Source organism: Leptidea sinapis, chromosome 1 (assembly GCF_905404315.1).
Source record: "Leptidea sinapis chromosome 1, ilLepSina1.1, whole genome shotgun sequence".
Lineage (NCBI taxonomy): Eukaryota > Metazoa > Arthropoda > Insecta > Lepidoptera > Pieridae > Leptidea > Leptidea sinapis.
In genome coordinates, this window is record NC_066265.1 from 21,227,884 (window position 1) to 21,254,402 (window position 26,519).

The 26,519-nt window shown below is 33.5% G+C and overlaps 1 protein-coding gene across 2 annotated transcripts in view; it reads left to right on the forward strand.

Annotated features, from left to right (window-relative positions):
* Positions 1-26,519, forward strand: part of LOC126977404 (uncharacterized) — a 360,855-nt gene that overhangs the window by 153,149 nt on the left and 181,187 nt on the right. For both annotated transcript variants that reach the window (XM_050826232.1, XM_050826312.1), the window contains exon 3: positions 1,012-1,220. In XM_050826232.1, the coding sequence (XP_050682189.1) occupies positions 1,012-1,220 (209 nt within the window). The remainder of the gene's footprint in view (positions 1-1,011; positions 1,221-26,519) is intronic.

The following is a 26,519-nucleotide window of genomic DNA, read 5'->3' on the forward strand; positions in this document are numbered from 1 at the left end:
TTATATGTATTTAGAATGCCTTCATTCATTACTTTCATAATTTAAAGAATATCTTTAAGAGTATTGGTAAATTATTCTCTCTTTCCTTTCCATTTTTTTAATACACGTTTGTTTTATACTGCTTTATTTCTTTTTCGTTAACCAGTAGGTATGTATTTAAAATGTTTGTTCATTAAAAGCCACAGTCTTTTCATTTTCAAAATTAATCGGTTGAGAATTCTATTTAATGTCAATTAATTACTACAATTACGAAAACAGTTAGACAAAAAAAAGGTGTTTGAATTTTATGTGCAACTAATACTAAACAATTTTCCGTACATTCAAGTTATGACAAAATTTACTTTTTACTTCAAAATCTTATTTTTTGTGTTAGCTTTCGTTCGGATCGGAAGCATCTGAAGATGAATCTTCTAAATAATTTCTACTAAAATACTAGTTTTTGGGGTAGCATGTATAATAGACATAAAAGGCATTAATTTTCTCAAAATCGATTCCTTAAAAATTCTTTTTGATGTCATTTCTAATATACTAGATACTACTACCTATACTACTATAAGATATTCTTACCAGTGGGAGGCTACTTTGCACAGGATGCCGGTTAGATTATGGGCACCTATTTCTACCGTGAAGCAGTAATGTGTAAGCATTATTGTGTTTCGGTCTGAATGGCGCCCTAACTAGTGTAATTACTGGGCAAACGAGACTTAACATATTATGTCTCAAGGTGACGAGCGCAATCGAAGTGCCGCTAAGAATTTTTTGGTTTTTCAAGAATCCTGAGCGGTACTGCATTGTAATGGACAGAGCGTATCAATTACAATCAGCTGAACGTCCTGCTCGTCTCGTCCCTTATTGTCATAAATAAAAATATATTTATTTGAAATTCAATAACTTTAATATTGAATAATTTAATGAATAAATTCATATAAAATAGCGACCTTAACGAAGCGATAGTATTAAAATAAAGTTCTGTAGGTTGTATTACTAAAAGCTTTATTTTGATTGTTGCAGATTCCATAGCCCTTCGTGATGTGGAGCTGATAGCACCTTCCGCAGTGAAACTTGGCGATACCGTTCTCTTAGGTTGTAAATGGACATTAGAAGGAAACGAGACGCTCTATAGTGTCAAATGGTACCGGGGACGCAAAGAGTTTTTCAGCTATTTACCCAAAGAGTACCCGTTCACGAGGATCTTCGCTCAACCTGGGATTGATGTTGATGTAAGTATTCATTTCATTTCCACTCTTCAGCATTGGTGCAAGGGACAGATCAAGCATGTAACTAGCAGAATCATTTGAACATAACAGTGTTTAAATGGTTTGAGTCGTAACGAAACGATCTAAGGATATATATAGGATGCTATACGACCCCGTTTAGTTCATACTACGATTGACACTCAGACTAACAATAGAATATTTATAAATATTGCTTCGTGTAGATGTAATATACGCGTCGATGTGATTTTTATGAAACAAAACAGAATTAACACTATTGATCATAATTTGTAACATTTTAAATAGCAGTGGATTTCATAAAATTTAATAGGAAAACATACGTACATACGGGTACGCGGGATCCCCGGATGGCTACGTAGACACGTCGCATTATTGTGTGTCTATCACGGAAGGTGTTCTGCAGAGCTGTTTAAGCTGATTACTGCCGCAGAAGTCCATCTTCGTACGACACGCCACAAACTAGTAATCAAATCAAGTCACTTTATTCATGCAGGTCAAGGAAATGACTTTTCTTTTTATATCCACCGCCTTTGAGGGTTGAGCTTTAATAAGAAGAAGTGGCAAGAAACTCATTGTGACAATCGCTCACTCACAAATCATTTCAGTTACAATATATGTAAAGTGATGGAGCAATAATACTGAAACTACAAATATTACTGTATCAACAATAATAGTAGGCCATGATACAGTCGATGCATCAATCCAGACACACCGTAAATTAATAAAGGTATTTAGTATATCAACATCACCATCTGCATATGTGGCGGTCCTCCACAGTGCGGTTTTCAAGGAGCTTTGTTCCATGTACTGTAGTACGTAAAGCTGTGGAATGAGCTTTCTTGTGCCGTGTTTCTGGGACAATACGTCATTGGTACCTTCAAAATAAGCGCGTACACCTTCCTTTAAGGCTGGCAACGCTCCTATGATTCCTATGGATGCAAGAGAGTGAAAACCACCTTTAATTTTTATATTTATCAGTATTGGGTGGTGCTAGAGAAAACGTTATTACACTGCACTAAATGTTTTTTTCATTAAACATTCTTCCAAGTGTTATGGACATCCTATCGCGATAACCCAAGGTTGATACGACTTGGGTACTCAAAAATTGCGTATACAATATGTAAAAGGCTTTCAACTACCTTGATGTTACAGGAAAGAAGTAATAGATTGCTTTTAATCAATTACAGCAAATACCACCTCTGCTATCTTGACTCATTTCAACCGCAGTTCCCCTAAAAACGTGATCTGGATAGGTCTCGCAACGTCGGGTTAGCTAAAATAATTATAATAATGTTACTATTACACAAAAACTAATGTAAAATTACAGTTACAATTACACGCGTTTTAAATCTTTAAAAGTGTTTTACTTTATATATTACCAACATAATATGTTGTGTAACTGTGATTCTTGATGCACAGGAAAACGTACATTTCATTTTTAATTTCATCAGGTTCTAATTAAAACATAATCATTTTCTATATTGTACGAATTATATTTTTCAAGATACTTTTTTCGACGTACAACCGACCCGTAGAATTCATTTCCTTGTGCGTTGTTTCCGGGACGATACAACACGAGTTCTCCAAACAACTGTGGACGCCACCTAAAAGACTGTTAAGGCTTATGTGACTGTATGTGCGGAGGTGGTCACTTACCACGATGTGACAGATACGTTTTTTGTCCTGTCATCCCCATATAGCTTCGGAAAACCGTAAACATGGGTATTTAATGCTAAGAATTGTGTAAGTATATCATTTAATAAGAATAAGTATTGTGTTACTCAGAAACGGGTTTTTGAAGATCAGACATATGTAAAATGAACAAGGAGAGAGAGAGGGAGGGGAGGGGGCTCTTAGAAAGACAGAAAGAAAAAAATAGAGAGTATATTATTAGGAGTTATTAAAGCAAAAAAATGTATAAAGCCTATGGTCCATACAAATCAATTCCGATATATATTAAGCCTTAAAGAAAGCCTTTCAATGTTTTTTTCAGACTGAAAACCACTAATTTAAATTCATACCAACTTCACTGTGCTATCAGAAGCTTTAAACTTAGTGCCTCTTTAGATAAGTGGATGATCTATAGGAGTAGTTATGTTCCTCAGTGACATTGTAGCTTTTATACTAGCTAGCCGACTATATACTCTTTTTATTCTATGATTAATATACATATTATATATATTAAATATATAACTTTAATAAATATTATATATATATTTATACAGGGTGTCCCAAAACTCAACGATAACCTGGTACCGGGCGAGAGGCCAAGGTATACCAGTTATGAAAAAAATAAGAAAACAAATCTATGTCACTTAGTCAAGCGATGATAGACATTTTTCGAAAATGTAAAAAATTTGACACCCTTTGTCGCATTTTTAGGTACTGTGATCGCAATTTTCACAATTTTACATTGATTTTTTTAATAATGTTATCTCAAATAACAGTGCTGTTAATGGTAACCACAAATGAAAGTAATAATCATTGTTAACTAAGTAAAATAAATAAAATTTTGGTTGCCCTGCACATTATGCCCGGCCTGTAAGAGAATATTTAAACGAATTATATCCTGGTAAATGGATCGGACGCCTTGGACCAATTTCATGGCCCCCTCGGTCATGGTTTTTTTACTGGGGATGCATAAAAAAAAGGTCTACTCAAAACCAATTCAAAATGTAACAGAATTGCGCTTAAAAATTGATGCAGCATCAGAAGAAATCAATGCGAGGAGATTTGCAAGACTGGTGAACAGGTCATTTCTGAGGCGATGCAGAGCTTGTATTCGTGCTGGAGGGAAACAATTTGAGCATCTGCTTTAATTTTAGGAGGATAATAAAGTGTTACGATAATTTACCATTTTATTTTGATTAAATTTTCCATGAGTTCCTTTCGCAAAAAATACGAAATAGCAGTTTTATTGGCAAGAAAAGTGGCAAGTGTTGTACTATTTTGAAACCTAGACTAAATGGACCATCTTTTAAAAAACTTGCCATAGGTAGTGTAGTACATTTTTTATCCAACGTAGAGTGTCAAAGTTGACTGACATAAATTTTATAAACCATAACTCGTCAAAATTTAATTTATTTTACTTAGTTAACAATGATTATTACTTTCATTTGTGGTTACCATTAATAGCACTGTTAATTGAGATAACATTATTAAAAAAATCAATGTAAAATTGTGAAAATTGCGATCACAGTACCTAAAAATGCGACAAAGGGTGTCAAATTTATAACATTTTCGAAAAATGTCTATCATCGCTTGACTAAGTGACATAGATTTTTTTTCTTATTTTTTTCATAACTGGTATACCTTGGCCTCTCGCCCGGTACCAGGTTATCGTTGAGTTTTGGGACACCCTGTATATATAAAAGTTTTTCCTTTAATATGTTTTTATTGAGTAACTCTTATTCACTGTGTGTTTCTAGTGTTGGAGTATTAAATCGCATTAAATACTCCATCATCCATATTTTTGTGTAATGTGACTTGGTGCAAATAAAACACTACTGTCATGCTTGTTATTGTTAACTAATAACATTATAACAAACAAAGTACCAAATATGCGATGCTCCCAGCGGGGTTTTACCTGCAAATCAAGTTTATGAAATAATAGCAACTAAAAAGAAAAATTTTCTCATTCTGTTAATAATTGATGGTATCCTTCATAACTTCCCAACGATAAAATAGTAATAGGTTTAGCGTTGGTGTATCAATAGAGTGAAGAATATGGCATTAATCAACTCAGTCAGTAACCATTTCACTAAACTATTAAGGAAACAAATGAACAATATTTCTTTTAATAACAATTTAGTACCTTAATTCAACCACTGACTTACACATGCCGAAGAAAAACAAAACCGGGTTGCACTCCGGTAGTGCCAGCAAAAGTGAAAACTTGAACAAAGAAATACAAATGTATCCTTCGCCTTAGGGAGAGTCTTCGTTAGTGACAAAGCTTAAACCAAATAATTAAACAGTAAAAATATTTCACGGCTGAGATTCGATCCCTCGACCTTGCGGTGTTTCGTCTTCGCAATCACAATTGTTCAACCTGTTCCTATTGAGAGAGATTTATACAAGTTTAACATTTTATACCCATCCCAAGAAAAGTGCTCAACGCCGCTAAAGAAGTTTTTCACTTCAAAAAACATTCATTACTAGATCCTTCCATCCTTGCTCTTACGGTAGTTAATTTCATAGTTCAACCATACAAGAAATGAGAAAAAACGGATAGATGCTCTCGAAATGAAGTGCTATACCAGTGGTAGTACCGATCTGTCCATACTCAAAGAACTCGAGATCAAGCAGCGTCTGAAATCCAATATCTAGCATGCATTCTATAGGCATGTTTCACACCATGGAAATATCCATGCGACCGCTCCGCCCACTATTACTAATGCCCCTATTTCTTGATGCCGTATCTGATCGATTGTTACCTGTTATCTGTAACATATCTGATCGAAGACTTCACTACTCAATAATATACTTTTAATAAATCAAATGTAGTTTTAGGAAGCAAATCCATGATTTCTCTTGAAAATACCAAATTTTCCATAAAACTGAGACATTTTTTGTTTAATAAAGGTCTTATTATCATTGAGCTCAAAATATTAAAATCATTCCAACACAATATTCTAAGTCACATACGATATAGGTACCTAAAAAATACAAATCCAGGTTGAGAAATTTCTACATTATTGCGAAAATTGTGAACTTACAATCATGGTAAAGTTATATGAAAGTAAGGAATTTAGTTCCTTGTAAGCTTTGTTATTTCACTCATGAATTTGCAACAAGATTGTTATAAATTTGTAGTCGAGTTCCGTCAAAATACCATTAAATTATGCGCATAATTCCATGTCGAACTTAATAACAAGCTATGTAGTATTGTTGTATACGAGAGAGGGTTGTTAAACTAACAGTCCTGAAGTAAAGCCCTTAACGCTACGTGGAATATCTGCTTTAGAGCTTGCAAATTGCTTGCCTACCTGTCTTTAAGCATTCACCTATATGTAACAACTTTAGTAGTCGGCGTTTAGTGCTGCCTTTGAAAGCTGAATGCAAGAAATGGTACGCTTTTGGATATTGTTGGATTAATAAATGAACATCTGAACATCAAATTTATGAACTGGCCTTTAGTAAACTGATCAAAATTTAAATTAAGTTATCGTCAGTAAAATATTAGATGGCAAACTATTATGATTAAAATATAGAATATGACATACAATATACAATTTAATTGAGAAAAGTCATATTTAATGCATTCATTCATATATATATATATATATAATATATTTAAAAAAAAAAACCAAAGAAGAAGCCCGCTGAGCTTCTTGAGCCCGTTCTTCACAGGTCTGAGGCATTCATTTCCGAATTGGTAGTAGTTTTTGACTTTTAATAAGTGATTTCATATCCAATTTTGAATAAAACTATTTTATTTTGAATCTGAAATTTGAAAATAGCCGTTATAGCCCAGATTATAAGCTATATTCCACGCTATCTGTTCTAAATAAAGGGGCAATTTTATACCCCATTAACCTTGAACTATAATCAACGAAACTTTAATGAAATGACGTATGAAACAACACAATGTCCGCTTACATGTGAACAGAAAATAGCTTCATGTAGGGCAAACTGACAGTAGCCGGAACATTCCACATAAAAATGCTTAATTTTGTTTTTTTAATGTTTAATTTTGAATCTTTACAATTTCTTGAGTTATTTTGATGATGAACACATTATTTAATATATCCCTACGTATATGCAAGGCTAAGCGAGCTACCGACGAAAATATCACAACCAGTTTTGCAGTTTCAAGGTGATAGTCGACGACGTTTATGTGGATGTGGAGACTCGAGCCTAAAAGCCTGATTATTCTCAGAATCTGGAAGTCTTACCTGGGGTAAGATTTCTTTGTTGGAAATAGGTTCTGTTACTCGATATTATCCAATGAGTAACATAGCCATTGGATGATGGGAGAAATGAGGGTATCCGTGACCTGGTGTTGAGTGATTACAGCCGTCCACATTCTCCAGCAACACCAGAGGAATAACAAGAGCTTTGCTGCCCTGTTAGGAAGGCACTTTTATAGGGTGTTTATGTTGTATAGTTCTGGATATACTGAACAAGGAATATTTATCCACCTTTTAGATGTAGGTACGCAGCAGAAGTTTCCTTGAAAATCACACTGTGAAAGAACACCTTACATCCCGATGGTGGTGATCATCTTTTCCAAGTTTGTAACGAGTCATGTGAATGTGGAACAACAGGAATCAGTTCAAACAGCTGTTCGGAATACTCCCCCTGGAAATGTGGCAGAAGACGACTGAATGAAACAACATCTCTTTGTCGGCAAGTGACCACGCCATTGACAATGCACTTTATTCCTGATAACTTGAGCAGCTGCACACATATATGATATAGTTCAAACTGATACTGGGCTGCACCAGAACAGAAATTATAGCAATATGCATATTACGTACATCAAAAATTAAAACACAACATTTTTTAAATTTTTCTAAAACCCTTCCCTGGGTGATCGACACTTTGTTAAAGTTTCATCCAAATGGTTGGAGCCAAATCCGACTTAAGCAAAATATAGATACAAAAACGTATATATGTACAAGAATTGCTTGTTTAAATAATTGTATAAGTTAACTCAAACTGACATTTTGGCTACAATATTAGTTTAGATTTCTCTGAAACCCTTGACATTACAGAATAACTTCCTTCAAGGTTACTTAGAGGGTAAGGATACAGCAAGTTACTAACATTTAAATGTAAACAAACCCCAAAACTTCAATAACAAATAGAGATTCGTCTCAGAAGTTATAGACTCACCACTATTATAGACTCTTGCGAAATAATCACTGCGATGAACTAACAAACATACATTACAACAAAATACAAATTTCGAGATTAATTTTTATTAAAATTGCTTATTTCTTAAGATTCTGGACAATATGGGTAACTAACGGGAACCCTATTAAATAAACACCGCTGTTTATCCGTCCAACTGTCTGTCAGCTGGCGTTATGTCATATTTGAGTAGCGACTTCCAAATAGCTGTCAAGCAATTTAGTATTATGAATATTAAACCACTAACGTTAAGGCTCACATTTACAAATCAAACTTGGTCACGCGTCATAGGGCTGTGAGATGTTCGATACGGTGGTCTGTTCTAAGTGTTTTTTTTTAATGATAATAAGGGATGTGACGAGCTGGATGTTCAGCTGATGGTAGACCCAAAAATTCCGAGCGGCACTACGACTGCGCTCGTCACCTTGAGACATAAGGTGTTAAGTCTCAATTGCCCAGTAATTTCACTAGCTACGGCGCCCTTCAGACCAAAACACAACAATGTTTATACATTACTGCTTCACGGCAGAAAAAGGCGCCGTGTACTGTAAGTGTACGACATTATCAATGTCATTTGCTGTTGCTGTTAAATAATCATAATTTAGACCCCGGCTCTTGGATCGTTTATAGTTATATTCTGCCTCTAGTTGACTAGTGTGTTGCATATCAAAATCTGGTACGTGCGAGTCCCATACGGATAAACCGGTCAATAAAACTGCAATTAAATGGAGAGCTTACAATACTTATACCATAAGATGCAGCATGTTTTGGAGAAGGTTTTAGTATATCTTTGTTTGTCATTACTTATCCAGAACCTATATATTTTCGACTTGTAAATAAAAGGCATAAAAAAGCCTAAAAATACTTATATATTCGCAATACAACTAACTCAGTCAATGAAATTTCATTACATATTACAACAAGCTAGTACTGGATTTCCATAAATTTTACTCAATAAAGGCATTTTCGGCCCAGTTACCACATCAATTTGACGAATATATCCGAGAAGATGTTTTCCATTCTAGGCGATAGGTAATAAAATATTTTGAAGTGAAACAATCATTAAAACTTATGGCCTTAACCATATTGACAAATTTTAAATTTAAGATGAATTAAAAAAAGTTTAACATGTGTTCGAGGTAAGTGGTTCATGAATATGAAGGGCCTAAAACGGTGTTATCACAAATAAGCTAAAGTACCGGTTTTAGCGAAAATGACATGAATATCGTGACGTCATAAGTGAAAACTGCTATATGTGATGTATTTCGTCACACTATCGCCTTTTGACAAGCTAACTTTGTGATAGGTGATCACCCCGTTCACCTCATTAACAATTCTCTGTTAAATGCTTCTTTTAATTGTCCAATGGAAATAAAAATAGTAAGTTTCTTTATGAAAGACAAATGAGCGTAAGGGTCACCGGTGTTAAGTGATCACCGCCACTCACATTCTCTTGCAACACCAGGGGAATAACAGGAGCGATGCCGGTCTTTTAGAAAGGTGTACTTGCTTTTTTTTAAGGTACCCATATAGTATCATCCTGGAAACACCGCACAAGGAAGCTCATTCCATAGCTTGCTTATAATTATTGATGGCATTAATAATTACAAACAGCACTATCAATGATTAAGCCACAAATCGAAGCGTCACTGATCCAATATATAGAACCGTTCACTCTCATCATAGTGCCGCTGTTCGATACCTCTATGATAGCATGTGTCTTCAGCTGTCGAGGTCATATGTAAGTTTATTCGACGTTATATAAAATAGGGCCAATAGATAAGAAGTCCATAAAATAAAAACTTAGAAGACTTAATTGAAATCTATCCAGTAATTTTTCCGGGATGCGCTCACAAATGAAAACCTTTATCATGTGTATCAGTTACTACCAGGTGAACGACTCACTCGACTCATCATTTTTAATATATAAAGCGAATTATACAGTGGTGGACATAATATAATTAGAAACACTATCTTAAACATTATACAAGATACTTCGTACTAACACATTCTATTTGGAAATGAAATAAAAAAAACTAATTGCATAAAATATGTACAATGACTTAACATTTAATAGAAAAACAACAAAAATACTACTTAGTAACTACCATTTCAACATAAAATTTCGTACAAACAACTAAATGTCTTATAAGGTATCAACAGTAACGGACAACTAATTAAAAACAATAGAATAATACAGTATATACTCATATTATTTATAAGAATAAATAATCCGTAATATATTGTTTACGTAATACTGTTCAAAGGCTAATAAATTTTGAAATAATTAATATTTAATTGTGAAGCCTTTATTGTTAATGACAGCTCTGCAGACGTGGCATTGATTCAATGTCAGAAATTTTTAGATTGGGATTGAGTTCCATGCTTCGAAAAAAGCTTCGTAGAGTTCTTGCATCATTATTAATTATTGGATTTATATATTTTTCTCGAATATTGCATGTTGATTTTAAACTCCAGAATTCAAATGAAGTGTTCCTAATTATATATAGCAGATATTCCTATAAGCGTTATTATGTAGTGAGATTTTAAAAATTTCTGTTGCCTAAATAACAAAAAAACAACTACCCTCAAAATCACTATTGCAAAACAATATATTATATAATGTGCACTATAAAGTATAAACATAATTGCGTATTTTTATACAATCTAATTAATTAATCTTATTCTAGTTACGATTAGTGTTATTTTTGGAATCGGTGTCCTTCCGCCGCAACCCGCTCTCGCCTCTCGCCTCCTCACGACTCAAGCACATCTCATCTATAACTATATATGTAGTAACAAACCTATCTAGGATGACACCGACTCAAAAAATTACAATAATCGTAACTAGAATAAGATTAATCAATTAGACTGTATAAAAATACGCAATTATTTTTATACATTTTAGTGCACATTATATATATTGTTTTGGAATAGTGTTTTTGAAGCCGGTTGTTTTTTTGTTAAACATTTTTTTATTTTATGATTTTTAGTGAATTTGATGTACACTAACTAACAATTTGTCTAAATATGTGTAAATATACAAAATTTTTCAATGCAGCAATGAACGTAAGTACTTTGGAATTTGATTACAGACAGTGTTCCGTTACTTTGTCATGAATGCCGTAATCAGAACCTAACCAAACTCTCACCAAACTATTTTTGAAGTATATGATTTCCAATAAAAAAAGAATCATCGAAATCGGTTTGCGCGATATTGAGTTATTCGTAAATTTATCATCCACTTTGCTATACGTATGTATAGCAAAATTTAAGACTTTTATGGTTTTCTGTTTTTTATGTTTTATTGGTGGACTACAATGGGACCACTCGGGAAGCACCAGCTTTCAAATAAAAAAAGAATTATCAAAATCGGTTCACCCAGTCAAAAGTTTTGAGGTAATAAACATAAAAAAATACCGACGAATTGAGAACCTCCTCCTTTTTTGAAGTCGGTTAAAAAACTAAAAAAACCATATCAGAAAATCAACATTAATTGATTGAAGGAAATAATAGAAATAATAAATAGCTGTAGTTAGTTTCTAGTTACTATGTACAGTATTAGGAGATAGCAATTCATCAGGAACACAGACACCCCAGCTGTCGATTGTCAAAGTTGGTCAAACTTCGTCTTCACTGACCCACATCTGATGCCGAACATTTAACGGACTGCCAGCTTTATAAATTAAAATAATTCTGAAACTGTTTTTGTTTTGATACAGTTTGTTTGTGTTGAAATTCTATCTGAGGGAACTTTATTTTTATCATATATGTATTGTATTTATAATATAATCTTTTTCGCGGTTTCAACCGTGTATAGTAAATTTATTCATAAAATATGTTTTGTTACGCAGGCATAAGAAATGGCCTTACAAATAAAAATGGCATAGAATTATAACTAAGAATAAACCAAGGATATGTAAAATGTTAACAAATAGACATTTTGCTTACGAATGGTTTCTTCGGACGTATAACGCTTCCCGCGTTTATTTGCAAGGCAGCTTGTCATTCGGAAAAAATCAGAATTATAATGTATTGAAAGTGTTGTCAACGATATTGTAAACATTTTGCATTTTCTTTGTTTATCATCAGTTATAACTTTATACCAAGTTTATTTGTAAGGCCCTAAATTTTTATTCATCACATGTGTAACTTAAAGGATTCTATTAAAAATAACTACATTTGGCCTTTTATCTGCCTGACCGCGGGTGTATGGATTTGCGCACTATTTCGAGAAGAAATTGTCTAAATGGCTAAAAGTCACTGCTTATTCCAGAGATTTCTTAAGCGCCTTAATAAATCCTCTAAAACTCACCGAATTTGTAGTCTAAGGGTATGTGCTGGATGAGAGACATTTTTTAGCTATCATAAAGATTGAAACGTTGACTTATAGCCAAGCTTAGTTTGATAGTGCATTGTGACCACGTGAAGACTCTTTTTGGAAATTTAAAAACTTAAACTACATTTTTAAATGTGTTATGCTAAGAAGTTTCAAAACGCGATCTAAGACAGTCTCTTTATATACTATGGCTAATGTTTTCACTCCTTTATCTCAAAAATGAAGCTTTGTGGCACATTGATGAGTCCCCTACCTAACCATAATTTATGCAGCATAATCTCGTTGCACTTTTCTGATCATATGTGACTCTTTTTTGGAGTTATGAGCGTATACTTTGTCATTTTTCTTCTTGTAGTCATTTGTGAATTTTCTTTTCATCAGTGAAAAAGATATTTATGCACCCGCGTATTGGAATTTATATAATAATATCGCAAGTGTTTGATCAAGCCTCCATAACTGTAGGGATTGTTTACGAGCATGTCCTGTACATCGACAAATAGCATGAGGCTTCAGTTCTTCTTTGATTGCGAGTAAGTCTTAGCGGGAATCAGAATATTTTTTTTTTGGATTTCGGCAAATTCTGGCTTTACTATAATTGAATTGAGAATGTGGATATTGTTATTAAAACTTTCAAACGTAGGCTTGTGTGAAACAGGCTTATGATGAAGTGAACGGAGTTCGAGAATAATAAGTTTGTGAACAAGAAAAGTGTAGTCCGCTTTCACTTGCAATAGATTAAATCAATTAGGAATTTATTAGTTGTATAAAAATTATTGTCTTCCTCAATTATTGAAATATTGTGAATAAAAGCTTTATATTGAGATACAGATTAAAATCCAGAGATCATTATACCGGACGCCAAAAATGTTATATGCTGCAAATTATTTTACCTTCAAATTTTTTATTTATTTATCACACACATAGCACCTATCACTACAGGTATTACATAATGTGACAGTAACAAACAAACAAGAATATCTAACACCGCAAACAACAAACAAATCAAACTAAAATTAATCATACAATCAAACATTACATTACAAATAATATATCACACTAGAAAATAGAAAAAAGCTCCCCGCTCCAGTCTAACAATTTTGAGATGTCGTCTTGTAGGTGGTCGCAATCCGATTTTTCTCTTATTTGGAGCATTAACTTTACGTCATCTGCAAAAAGGAGACAATTGCTGTGCCTTAGGACCTCCGGCAGATCGTTTATGGTTATGATAAATTCGAGAGGTCCAAGGTTACTGCCTTGACTTACTCCAGATCTGGTGAAGTAGGGCTCGGATTAGTATCCATTAAAGTCTACATACTGCTGCATGTCTCTCATGTAAGAAGCCCAGAACTGTAATGTTTTTGGTGAGCAACCTACATCCGCTAATTTCCTCAGCAATACGTCATTGTCGACAGTGTCGAATGCTTCTCGGAAATCAAGGTAAACCACATCCAACTGTATTCCAGAGTCCCTTGCTGGGACCAAATATGTCATCAGATTTTGTAGATTTGTGGCAGTGCTTCGGGCTGGACGAAACTCGTGTTGGGAGTCGCAAAATTGCGCTGACACTTGGGCGTACAGCTTGCGATGTATAGCTGACTCGAACACTTTTGCCGGCGTTGATAGGACTGCCACCGGTCTATACCCACTGACATCTGGTCCCGCTTTACCCTTCGGGACTGGAATAACTCTCGTGGTTTTCCATAATTTAGGGAATGTACTATATTTCACGCATGCATTAAAAATGTATCGAAGAGGCTCAGCTCAGTACCCTACTACAATCCTTAAACAAGAATGCTTGTATGCCATACGACATCCCGTGACTAATATATGAAAGCATATTGACAATTTCATTCATTAGAAAATATATTTCAAATCAAATCGAAATCACTTTATTAAAGCAGGTCAAGGAAATGACACAGCAGTATCGCATGGTAGGGCTTTTAGTGCATTCTGCATTAAAAAAGATTGGGTTGATACATTAGACTAATAAATCTTAGCACAATCAACAATTCAGATTACATTAAAGTTAGATAATTATGGGTTTCCGAAAAATAACACATAATGCGACTATTTTTGCAGCGTCGTATTCCTCATTGCTGAGGGTCGTGATTTCTCTGAGGATTAAACTTTTTGACAATAGTTCACCATCTGTGTTTGTCTTTGGCTACGTGCAGTACGTCATTACATCCGGTATCCAGAGATGTGTGGATTTGATCAGACCATCTTATAGGGCTGCGACATCTGCGTCGTCCGTATACCGTCCCAGTAACCATCAGTTAGTTGCTCGAGGTTGTGGCCAACTTTTCTGACGATATGTCCTAAGATCTCTAACGGCCTTACAAATGAAATTGGCATAAAGCTATAACTAAGCATAAACCAAGAATATGTCAAATGTATACAAATAGACATTTTGCTTACGAATGGTTTTTTCGGACTTATAACGTTTCCCGCGTTTATTTGCAAGGCAGCTTGTCATTCGGAAAACTTCAGAATTATCATTGTATTGACAGTGTTGTCAACGCTAATGTAAACGTTTTGCATTTTCTTTGTTTATCAACAGTTATAACTTTATACCAAGTTTATTTGTAAGGCCGTAAGAGTCTACTTTATTTAGTTAGGCTTAAACTAAGCCCTTTTGAATCTTCACTATAAATATTGTCATAATGGTTCTTAAATTAATCTTTATATCAAACTCAAGTTCGACCTATCACTTTACATTGATACTATAAATATTTTTAAGATAACGCTAAATATTGGTTTAAAACAGTTGCTATGTGTAACGTCACACTTCTTCTCATTACAGCTCAATACACCAAAGTGGTGGTAAATGGTAAAATGTATAACACTCATGATCATATCCGATTTTTTAACCGACTTCAAAAGAGGAGGAGATTATTTCAAATACAACTGTCGACTGGGTGAACCGATTTTGATAATAATAATTATAATATAAAAATAATTGCGTATTTTTATACAATATTATTAATTAATCTAATTCTAGTTACGATTTAAAGTCAGTCTCATCCAAGACAGGTTTGTAACTACATATACATAGTTATAGGTGAGATCTGCTTGAGTCGTGAGGCGGCGAGAGGCGAGAGCGGGTGGCGGCGGAAGGAAACCGATTCCAAATATAACAATAATCGTAACTAGAATTAGATTAATTAATGAGAAACCCTTTATTAGTGCCCTGTCAATTTAATTATGAAAAAGATTAACAAAATTAATACAATGTGAGAAAATAAAGCCTTAATAATGATAGCAAACACATCTTCATTTTTTTCGTGCAACATAAAGAAGTGTTGTTAATATAATGAATAACAAAGCTAATCTATATAAGACCATATTCAATACTTTCTTTTGTTAAACTTTTTTCCACAAACAAAGTTCAAACGGAATAAAAAAGTATTTTGGATCACTGGCTCTGAGGTTCCAACATGGCTGAGCTCCCTTGTAAAAACATTGTTCATTTAATTTTAATGTTTAACTGGTTTTTTCAAATATAAGACTCAATTATAATTAAGACATTGATGTATTCCTAGTATTTTAGTTGACCAATATTTAAATAAAATTTAATATTCCCTCGTTATTTCAAATTCAAATTAATATTTTGATTACAATTATATTCATACTTGTGCAAAAATAAACGGACGGCTTTAATTTTTTCACTTCCTTTTGAAAAAACAGTACCAAATTTGAGATTCGATCATTTGAGAATATTACTGGCACATTAAAGAAGTGTTGTGGTGCATAAAAAGTTTATTCCAAATTCAAATTTAAGGCATAGTCGGACTTAAACAAAAATTGCAGCTGGTTGCGTATTGCAAAAAGTATGTAAATACTACGTAATAGAAGGCTGGACTGCATAAGTAAAAATTGAAATTTAGCGTAGTGTGAAACGTGCGGTGATTATACATAAGTTTGAAATAGTAGAAATTGCGGTATGGCGATTGGCGACGAAGTATAATCCAGCTAAGTTTGAAAGCAAACAGTGGCTTAAGATGAAGTGGATTTCGGCTATCTCCGTTTTTTATAAGATTACAGCGGTCATCTGTCAATCTATCAATGACTGCACGTTTCAAACAACCGAGTAAATCGCTTTTTTTCTTTTTGAGAATTTCCCTAGGCTGGCGTATCGTGGCGGGAATCGTTGATAGTTCGTATCCTTAACCTTAAATCATTTTGAGATAATTATTGTCGGATTATCCTATTTCCTTGATATTTTTAAGTCTTGATACCATTATTTAGTGGTCTCTAAAATGGTTTATAGAACAATAACAGCGAACAAATGTATAGCGCTACTTGATGAAGGGTGTAGTCAATGTTACGTGTCTCAGAGGCTAAATTCGAGTCTGGTCCTGGTGAACCGGGCATTGAGATATCGCAAATTTTCTTATGTCGACCTCAAAAAGACTCTAGATGATGCAAATCAGCTTATGGAGTCTCAGGAGGACGCTTCTCACTGCCAATATATGCAGTCGCCATCCAGCCCATGGCCCTAAATAACTCCGCGATCACAGAGTTCCTAGACTTAGCTTCACTCGAATATTTTTATTCTCGGATGAAGCCAGAACATCACTATAATATGTTGAGGAGCGGCGCCGGCGAGTACTGCCAAGGCAAGGGCAACATTTCGCAGAAATTTGCTTTGAAGAAATAACCGCTTATGGTGGGGGCTTAGTTTTGTTTAGTTCGTAGTTAGTTTTCATAGAAAACAGCACTTTGAATGCACACCGCAACATATCAAAAGCCCTCATACCTTACCTACAAGCCGCATTAACAGTTCTTGGAGAAAATTTGATTTTTATGGACGATAACACTCGCGCTCACCGTTCTGGCGATGTGGAAGCGCAGATCCAAGAGGTAGGGATTCATCTTTTGGATTGGCCAGCTCAAAGTTCGGACCTCATTTTCTTATAGCATATATGGGATGTTCTAAAACGAAGAGTAAGATCGGTGCAGCCCGCTTCAGAAAACATCAGGGAGCTAAGGAATGTAATTGCTGTGCAGTGGGAGCGTACTCCACAAGAAACATTAATTAACAGCATCGATAGCATGCCCGGACGAATACAAGTCGTCATTTTAGCAAGAAGGGGTATTGGAAGGGGGGGAAGGGGTAAAAGGGGGTACCAAATCGGTATTAAACTGTTACTTTTTATTTAAAAAAAAAAACTTAAGTTTACCTGTTTTTTTATTTATTGAACAAATACGCAACTAGCTGCTTAGAATCTGGGAACATTTTTAATTTTTTTCATCGATATGTAATGACGATATTAACAGAAATTACTTTTTGCTTATTTATTTAAAGTATAATGATGATACAAGCTATATAGAATTATAAAATAATCTGCAGACGCCAGTGAACAGGTTATTTACCTAGGTGCCCGTATTTGCAAAAGAGTATAATATAATATATTTATACATATTAAAATATCGTAAAACGCGTGCTTACGATTTCATTTTAAATTTTTTTTTTCAATAAATAAATTTATTGGTGGAAAATTAGCCTTTGGAATTATTATAGTCTGTTTCTAGTTGCCTATCTCAAAAACGGCTGAAATTATTTGAATATGCTTTTTACTGATGTGTTACGAGAACAGAACTCTAATGAGATTGTTTGAGTCCAATGAGTTCACAAATAAATGAGTGATATTCAATTAAATAATATTACAAAAACAGCCAGGGCCAAGTCATGTGACTTCAATTTTTAAACCGTAAGTATTTTATTTTCAAAAAACGATTCTCTTTTCTTTTTGTATTTCTTTTTATAAATTTTAGCATATACATATAGATGACAGGATGACAGGTGCTTTCGACATAATGGGATACATTTAGGCGAGCTACATCTTAGGTTGTTTTATGGTTCTTTATGACTCAGATCATATTTATTGTTATTTACTCCCTTAGATGACGCCATTTAAAATCAGGTGGGGTGTCTGCCTGTTTCTTCAGTCACCTGTTACCTTATAAAAGCTGACAACTAAAAATTACTTTGTAGAATGGCAATGAATATCAAGAAATAGTAACGGAAACATAGCATCCATTATTGAAACGTGTTAAAATCCTCGTGAAATATTCAAAACGATAATATTGTACAATAAATAGCGTAATTTACGCGAGGCGGGTTCAAGGGTCGTAAAGTGAATTTTCTTAACAATGGGCCACAATAAATACGAGCAGTGCGTTAACGACCCGATAAAATGTTTACTATACCCCTTATCAGGTAGACTCAGTTTCTTTTAATATTAGCTTGTCTCCCCTATTTACTCTGAAGATATATTTTTAAATTGAGTTAATTTTGAATCAAAGGTCCTTGGTATGGTAACTCAGCTCTGCTCTATATTGTAATTCACAAATTATATCATAAGTAATATATATCGCCTTTACTCCTCCAAAAATCCCCGTAATGTGATTCAAGTCGTTATAACCGCAACCGTTATAGAAACGCAAAATATAGGTTACACATATGGATAAACATATATAAATAAAAAGCCTTTATTATTACTAGTGACATAATTTTTCTTATAAATAAAACTTAGATTAGTTTAACTAGTAATTTGTCTCTCGACAGAGGCCTCCTCTAAGGACTTCGACTTTATTTGGTTTATAGCTACTCTCATCCAGTCCGGTCCAGATAAACATACATGTAACTAAAAAAAAACACCCCTACTCTTATGATGCCAATCGAAAGAATGGCCAAAAACTAATAACTCTTCTTAAGTAACATAGTATTTTAAAAGAAAGGAACAACGTAAAATGAATGTTTTCCTACTTGGATTGGTACGAATGGACCGATTAGATGGCCGGCCAGATACCCGGACCTTACACCATTAGATTATTCTGCTTTTGGAGATACGTGAAAGAAATGGTATACAAAAAACGATACGAGAACGTGGGCGAGTTACAAACGGAATTGTGCCATATCATATCGAGTATACACCATAAAATGATAAGAAAATCAACAGGCAGCAGACCCATTAAAAGATTGGCGATTTGCGTAAGACAAGAGGGATCACATTTTGAGCATTTAATTAATTAATTTACAAAAAAATACCCACTTAATTGACTACTTTCTTTTAATATATTATGTTACTTAAGAAGAGTTATTAGTTATTGGCCATTCTTTCGATTGGCATCATAAGAGTAGGGGTGTTTTTTTTTTTTACATTTAAGTCGGTTCGATTTCCAGACGAGGCAAGTAATTTTTAGAAAATCTTTGAATGCAGAATTACTAACTTAAAAAAAAAGTCTTCTTTCAGTAAAATAGCCTATCTTCTATATTTAAGGTACTTTACCTTCATGTCCCATAACTTTGGGACACCCTGTATAGTTATAAACCTACCTTGGCTGACACTGACTCCAAAAAATAACAATAATTGTAACTTCATTATTTTATATGTTGATTATTAAGTTGTAGAAATTTGAAATTATTTTTTTTACTTCTGAATTCATATTACAACTTTTTAGTGACGAGTGTTTTGACTATTTTTTGTTTATTTTTATTTTCAGTGAATTGAAGTACACTAACTAATTTGTCTGAAAAATATGTTTAGATCTACTAAACGTGCTGCTCATATGAGACAGCGCCGCTTAAATGAAACAAACGAAATCAGGGAGAAACGCCTATTTCTGCAGAGGAAATCTACCTCGAGAACAGTTTCAAAAGAGACTAGCAAAGAGCGCAAAAAAAGATGGAATGCTTGCGTCATGTTATAATGCAGCAATGGACGTAAGCGCATTGCAATTTGATAACAGAGAGTTAGAAATTCTGCCACAGATCGCACCGTTACTGTGAGTTGTTAAGGAGTTCCACTGATCATCACATTCGACTACGGCAATTACTTGACCACAACGACATTACCATAGGTGACGCAAATATCCGAAAAGCATTTAAAAGATTCGGTTGAGTATCCTTAATTTACTCCTAAGAAATGAAGAGTTACGTTACATTGTCATGGATTCGATAAGCAGAACCTTAGTGCATATTTAAGACTTATATGGTTTTCTCATGAAATGGATTGGACCACACGTGGAGCACCAGCTTTAAAATACAAAAAGAATCATCAGAATCAGTTCACCCAGTTGAAAGTCCGGAGGTAACAAACATAAAAAAATACCGTCGAAATGAGAACCTCCTCTATTTTTGAGTTCACTTAAATAAAAATACAAAGAACGTTGAGACATCAAAATGAAATGTACAACATGTATCTATGTACAAATTCGACTAATCTCCAAACCTTTTCCCTTATCATGTGTCCATCTAATTCCTAATTGGCGTGATTACGTCAATATAGTTTCCAACCATTTTTAGGGTCGCAATGTTGGAAAGGACGAAACCTTTGGGTTAACTTTAATTCCATTAATGGCGAAAGCTAATCCTTCCATGTGAAAGACCTTTGTCAATATGTGCTTGGCAAACTGTTTTTATGTGAAATTCGTATTGGTCGTTTGCGTTTGTTGTTTTAAACCAAATTATCGAGCAATAATACTTATTTATCGTCTACTCTATTAATCTGAAAAATAAATTGTAAGAACTAATAACTAAGTACTCAAAACAATTTTACAGATACAACAAACTATTTGTTTAATGGTTACTATACCATAATTGACTTTATAAATGACTAGCTGATGCCCGAGACTTCGTCCGCGTAGATAAAGGGTTTTTAAAAATATTAAGCTGTTTGGAATTGAAGAATATCTCATGTCCTATTACAGTTACGGTTCCCGTGTTCGCTCCCGTCCCCAACATATTAAATGAATCTTATTTCGAGAAAGATTGTTCTGGAAAACTAAACCTACTATTGGTATAGTTATAGCTCATCAACGTGAATTTCAGTTTTTCACTCATGAATCATGGATTTTTCCGAGATAAATTGTAGCCTATGTCTTTTCCCAAGCTCTAGTCTATCGGCGTACCAAATTACATCAAAATTGATTCAGTAGTTCCGGCGTAAAAGCGTAACAAACAAACTTACATTCACATTTATTATATTTGTTGCGATACCATGGGAATACAGAATGAGGCATATGTGTTCGAATGCTTAGTTTTTGGCGTTTTATAAGTGATCATTAAATCATATTTAGAACAAAAAAAAATTGATTTTTAAATAGAGTAAAATACAACTCACTTATTCTATTATTATTATAAGTTGGAAATAATTCTTAATAATGTAAAATAGCTGTATAGCGATATAAAGCTAACCTTGCCATTACTTACAATATGAAAATAATACTTTAAAATTATGTTTTATTTTGTTTCTTAAGTAAAAATGTTAAGTTAAAACGATATGTTAAGTTAACATGCTTTTTATCATATTCAAATAGTATTTGAGTTCTGTATGAATTAAATCGTATGCGTATACAAAACTATTTGTTACATTTCTGTACGGAAGCAACATATGAAAATTTTTATTTTCATAATATTTTGTCCTTGATACGCAAGCAATATTTGAATTTAAATTGACGTCTTGAAGAAGTGCGCAATAAGTCTCAAATATTTAGATAAGTACATACATTGATACAACAAGTTACATAATTAGATTAATGATACCGATAATAATAATTAATATACTAAAGATAAGACATGGGTACATTCGAAAAAGCGTGTACACCTCCCTTAAAGGCCGGCAACGCTCCTGTGATTCCTCTGGTGTTGCAAGAGTGTGGGCGGCGGTGATCACTTAAGATCAAACAAAGTGTTTAAGAGCAGAAACCCTATCCGTAGACAGCGAGGAGCTAGCGAATCAAATTTGTCAATGAATTACAATTTAAATGGATATTTTTTTTAATTTCTTCTTCTTACGAATTTATTCAGTTATTTATATATATATATATATATATACCTTATATTATGATAATTTTAAAGATGGGTACATAATACTTTTATGTAAGCCTGGTGCCATTTTGAATTACTTGTATTCAATAGTTTTTATTTAAATAAAAACAAGAAGCTTTCATATTCTTTAATTCGCCACACTTTGAACATGGCATTAAATCTTATCAATCTCTTTATTCTTCCATCATTGTAATTAGTATTGCATAAATTTATTCCATCATTAGCATATTGTTTCACCTGAGTTGGTATATCCTTGTAAACAGCTACATATGGCGGTCGCGTGCACAACCCTCTAATTAACAACATTTGGCTCACTTGTCTTATGATATAAGTTTAGTATAGTTCTCTTTTCATCTACTTAATAACTATGGTATTATTGACATAAGAGATATATAGAATTAGGTAGTATAATATTGATTTTAGGAAGTAGATTTTAAGTTGCTCTCTTTTAAGTTTTCTTAAATGTAAGGAGTCAATATTTTTGGATTTATAATTCTTACGGTACATTTAGGAACTAATTACTTTTTTTAATAAATATAGCGACATGTTTTTCCGACACCGTTTTCTGCTATGGATTAGTTTTTTAATTATTTGTTTATTTTTATCCATAGAAAACGAATAAGCCTAATATCTAAAGTAATACAATCTACAGTCTTAAAAAACTGAAAGGCAAATATAGGTGACACAAAGTACACAGAAAATTATGAACAAATAAAAAAATGACAGGGCCATAACGATTAGTTTATATTACCAATAAAGATAAGTGTATTGATATATTATTATATAAACATAAACTCTTCCAATCTCTTGTCCTTTTTTAATAAACTACCGCTTATAATTATTAAAGAATTTTGTTGCTTATTACAGCTTGAACCATGTAATATTAAAATGAAGATATCGAGCTTATAATATTCTGTACTGTGACGTTTTAATTAGATTAATGTCTGTACGATGCACAAAACTATAACATCTATTATAGTTGATGAAAGATTGTGAGACCTGAATCAGAGGGGCGTTAGCAAACTTTAGGTTAGGAGCTGTTGAAAGAACCTCGTGTTGTATCATCCTGTATAGCTTATAGTAAGTGGACTTGTTATAATAGTTCTTTTTTTTTGCGTTTATGTAAGGTCGCTTTTTAACAACAAGGTCATTAGCGACCACGGTATTTTACAAATATTTATATAAATCTATAATTTTTAAAAATTCTAGTGTTCTTATACATCCATCTTGATTTAAGCAATCTATTATACTATTCCGAAGATTACATTTAATTTTAACATTAGAATAAGAATTACACTCAACTAACAGGCGTAACACAGTTAAGTCTAATCCAGATTTGTTACATTCGTTCCTTTCAGATTTCGTAATTAAATGAATGTGAGTTAAATTTGTATGTCCAATACGGAGTCTAGTAATGGCTACTCGGTCATTTCTAGATGGGAAGGCAGTAGGTAGTTTTTCAAAAATAGAATTTCGTATCTGCATGAGATTGCTTGTCTTTTCTGAGTTTTTCCAATAAATATCCCAAAGTTTTCTAACTTCTAACTTGAAGAAACTTTTACTTTCAGATTGACTTCAATTAAGTGATTGATCAATTTGACTAATACTTATTACTAGTTGCGATAGTAGATAATAGTTATTACTATTAAAAAACATGTATGTTGGAAATCCTTTGCAGGCATCTAGTTAGACATGATATCACACAGACAAAAAAAAAACACATTCGAGTTTCAAGTACTTACACTTCTACAAACATAGTGTATTTTTTTATCTCAGATAGAAGGAACGAACATGTACTAGTGTTCAGAGCTGTGTCGGAATACAGGCCGTGTGTAATGCTATCCTACGACACATAGAAATAAAGAAAATTTTCATTTGTGTTCTTAAAACTTTAGCTAATTTTAAATTCACATAACTTTGCCTAAGTTTATCTATAAAGTGCTCATGAATATAATCTAAATATAAATTAACTTAATAAAACTTGTTACAACACGATGTAACAATTTAAACTTTTTACAAAAGACCTATTTTTGTTGGGTAGATAATAGCGACGTCACGTCGTAAGAAATTAAAACTAAGTTCATTTCATGTAAACAACTTTTAAAGGTGATACCTACTATGCATTTTTTTTAATATTTTTTATGCTATCGCCTTCTTACTGATCTGACAACTGGGCTAAAATTGCATCTTTTATCAACGTTAAATATAAATAAATATTAAAAACCTTACACAATATACATATTTTACAATACACAACTTATTAAATAATTTTATAATATTTTTTGATGTCTTTTTATTTACTTATAAAAAAAATTGCATTTTTCTTTTAATTCGATTCCATTGCAAACTTAAATATTTACTTAACCTAAAATAATATATTGTTTTATACTTTATTAAAGACTCCATTCTTTGTATCTGTTGGGTTGCTTGATTAACCTTAATTTAAAAATAAATAATCTTAATAAGAGTTGAACAAGATTTACGATCGATGTGTCACTCCAGCGGTTAGCTCAGGTGGTAAGAGCGCTCGAACGAATCCGAGAGGCACAGGTTCGAGTCCCGCATCGTTCATAAGATTTGTATAAATTAAATCTGATATATGAATATTATTGCTTTAATAAAAGTCATATTTTTCCTTTCCTATTTTTCATATTTCGCTCGAAGTGGCTTTGATATACTACATCTATGTTGAAAAATTAAATGGAAATATATCCCGCTGAGTTTGTTGCGCCCATTCTTCTCAGCTCTGAGGCATTCGTTTTGGAATGGGTGGTAGTTTTTAACTTTCAGTAAGTGATATCACATCCTTTTTTGTTTTGACTAAAAATATTTGAATTTGAAATTAAAAAGTTAGTCTTTTTCATAACCTTCAAACACATAATATTATTTAAATAAATTATCACTGGTATTTCTTTTCGTCAATATAATATTCAACAGGCAAACTGTGCTCCCTCGGGGCTTAAAACGAATAGGGAAGTTCCAGGCCCAAGGATGTCGTAAAAGGCGGCTTAGGGCCTTTACCAGTGGGGGGCTTCTTTGCACAGGTGCCTTTTTTGCAATGAAGCAGTAATGTGTTTTCATTGCATTATTGTTGTTGTTAATGTTTCGGTCTGAAGGGCGCCGTAGCTAGTGAAATTATTGGGCAAATGAGACTTAACATCTTATGTCTTAAGGTGACGAGCACAATTAAAATGCAGCTTAGAATTCTTAGATTTTGCAAGAATCCTGAGCAATACTGCATTGTAATGGGCAGGGCGTATCAATTACCATCAGCTGAACGTCCTGCTCGTCTCATCCGTCATTGTCATAAATTAAACATTTTCATACATCAATTCTGCCTTTTAGAACACGTTATCTATACAACTTTTCTGTCCCTATATTTGGACGCCATAAATGACGTAGTGTACACCCAGTTTTCACATCGCAATAAAAGCACTTACCAAGAAGGTGAAACATAAACCGTTAATTTTATACTATTTTAGTTCTTTAACTGCATCAAAAGACAAAATGTTATAGAATACGCAAGAAACTTTGGAAGCTCCTGTCAAATTGCATAGTGAGTAAGGCCGCTTAGTTAAAATGAACAATCTTATTTTCCAGTATCGGATCAATACCGTGAAGTGGGACAAAGGATATTGCTGGACATTGAAATGGAAAAAAGTGCTTTAATTATGCTTCGTTGGCTGCTTTTGATACTAAACTGTTTCGACATACGCGTGCAGTCGTGAACAAATTAATGAGTGAACTAATATTCTATAAAGAGTAAAGAAAACGTAATGTATTAAATTTTTATTGATTTTTATGATTTATGAACTTACATTAAAATAAATAATTTATAAACACAATTACAATCTGTCAGCTGATATTTTAAATTCATTTGCGGCAATCCTAGTATCTCTGTCCTTTCATCATCAGCCGGAAAACGTCGACTGCTGAACAAAGGCCTCGCCCAAGGATCTCCATGACGGTCGGTGCTGCGCTGCCCTCATCCAACGAGGCCTACCAACACTGCATCTTCCAGTACGTGGTCGCTATTCGAGGACTTTACTTCCCGAACGGCCATCTGTACTTCGAGCTATGTGTCCTACCCACTGCCACTTTAGTTTCGCAACCATTTGTCTCCGTCCACGGACTAGTAAAAAAAGAAGGACTCCGCGCCGTGATATAAGCAAGTGAAGCACCTTAATGCTAGTGTGTGTGCGGTTACGGTGTATACCAGTTACACAATTTTTCTCCCTTAAATAATCATATA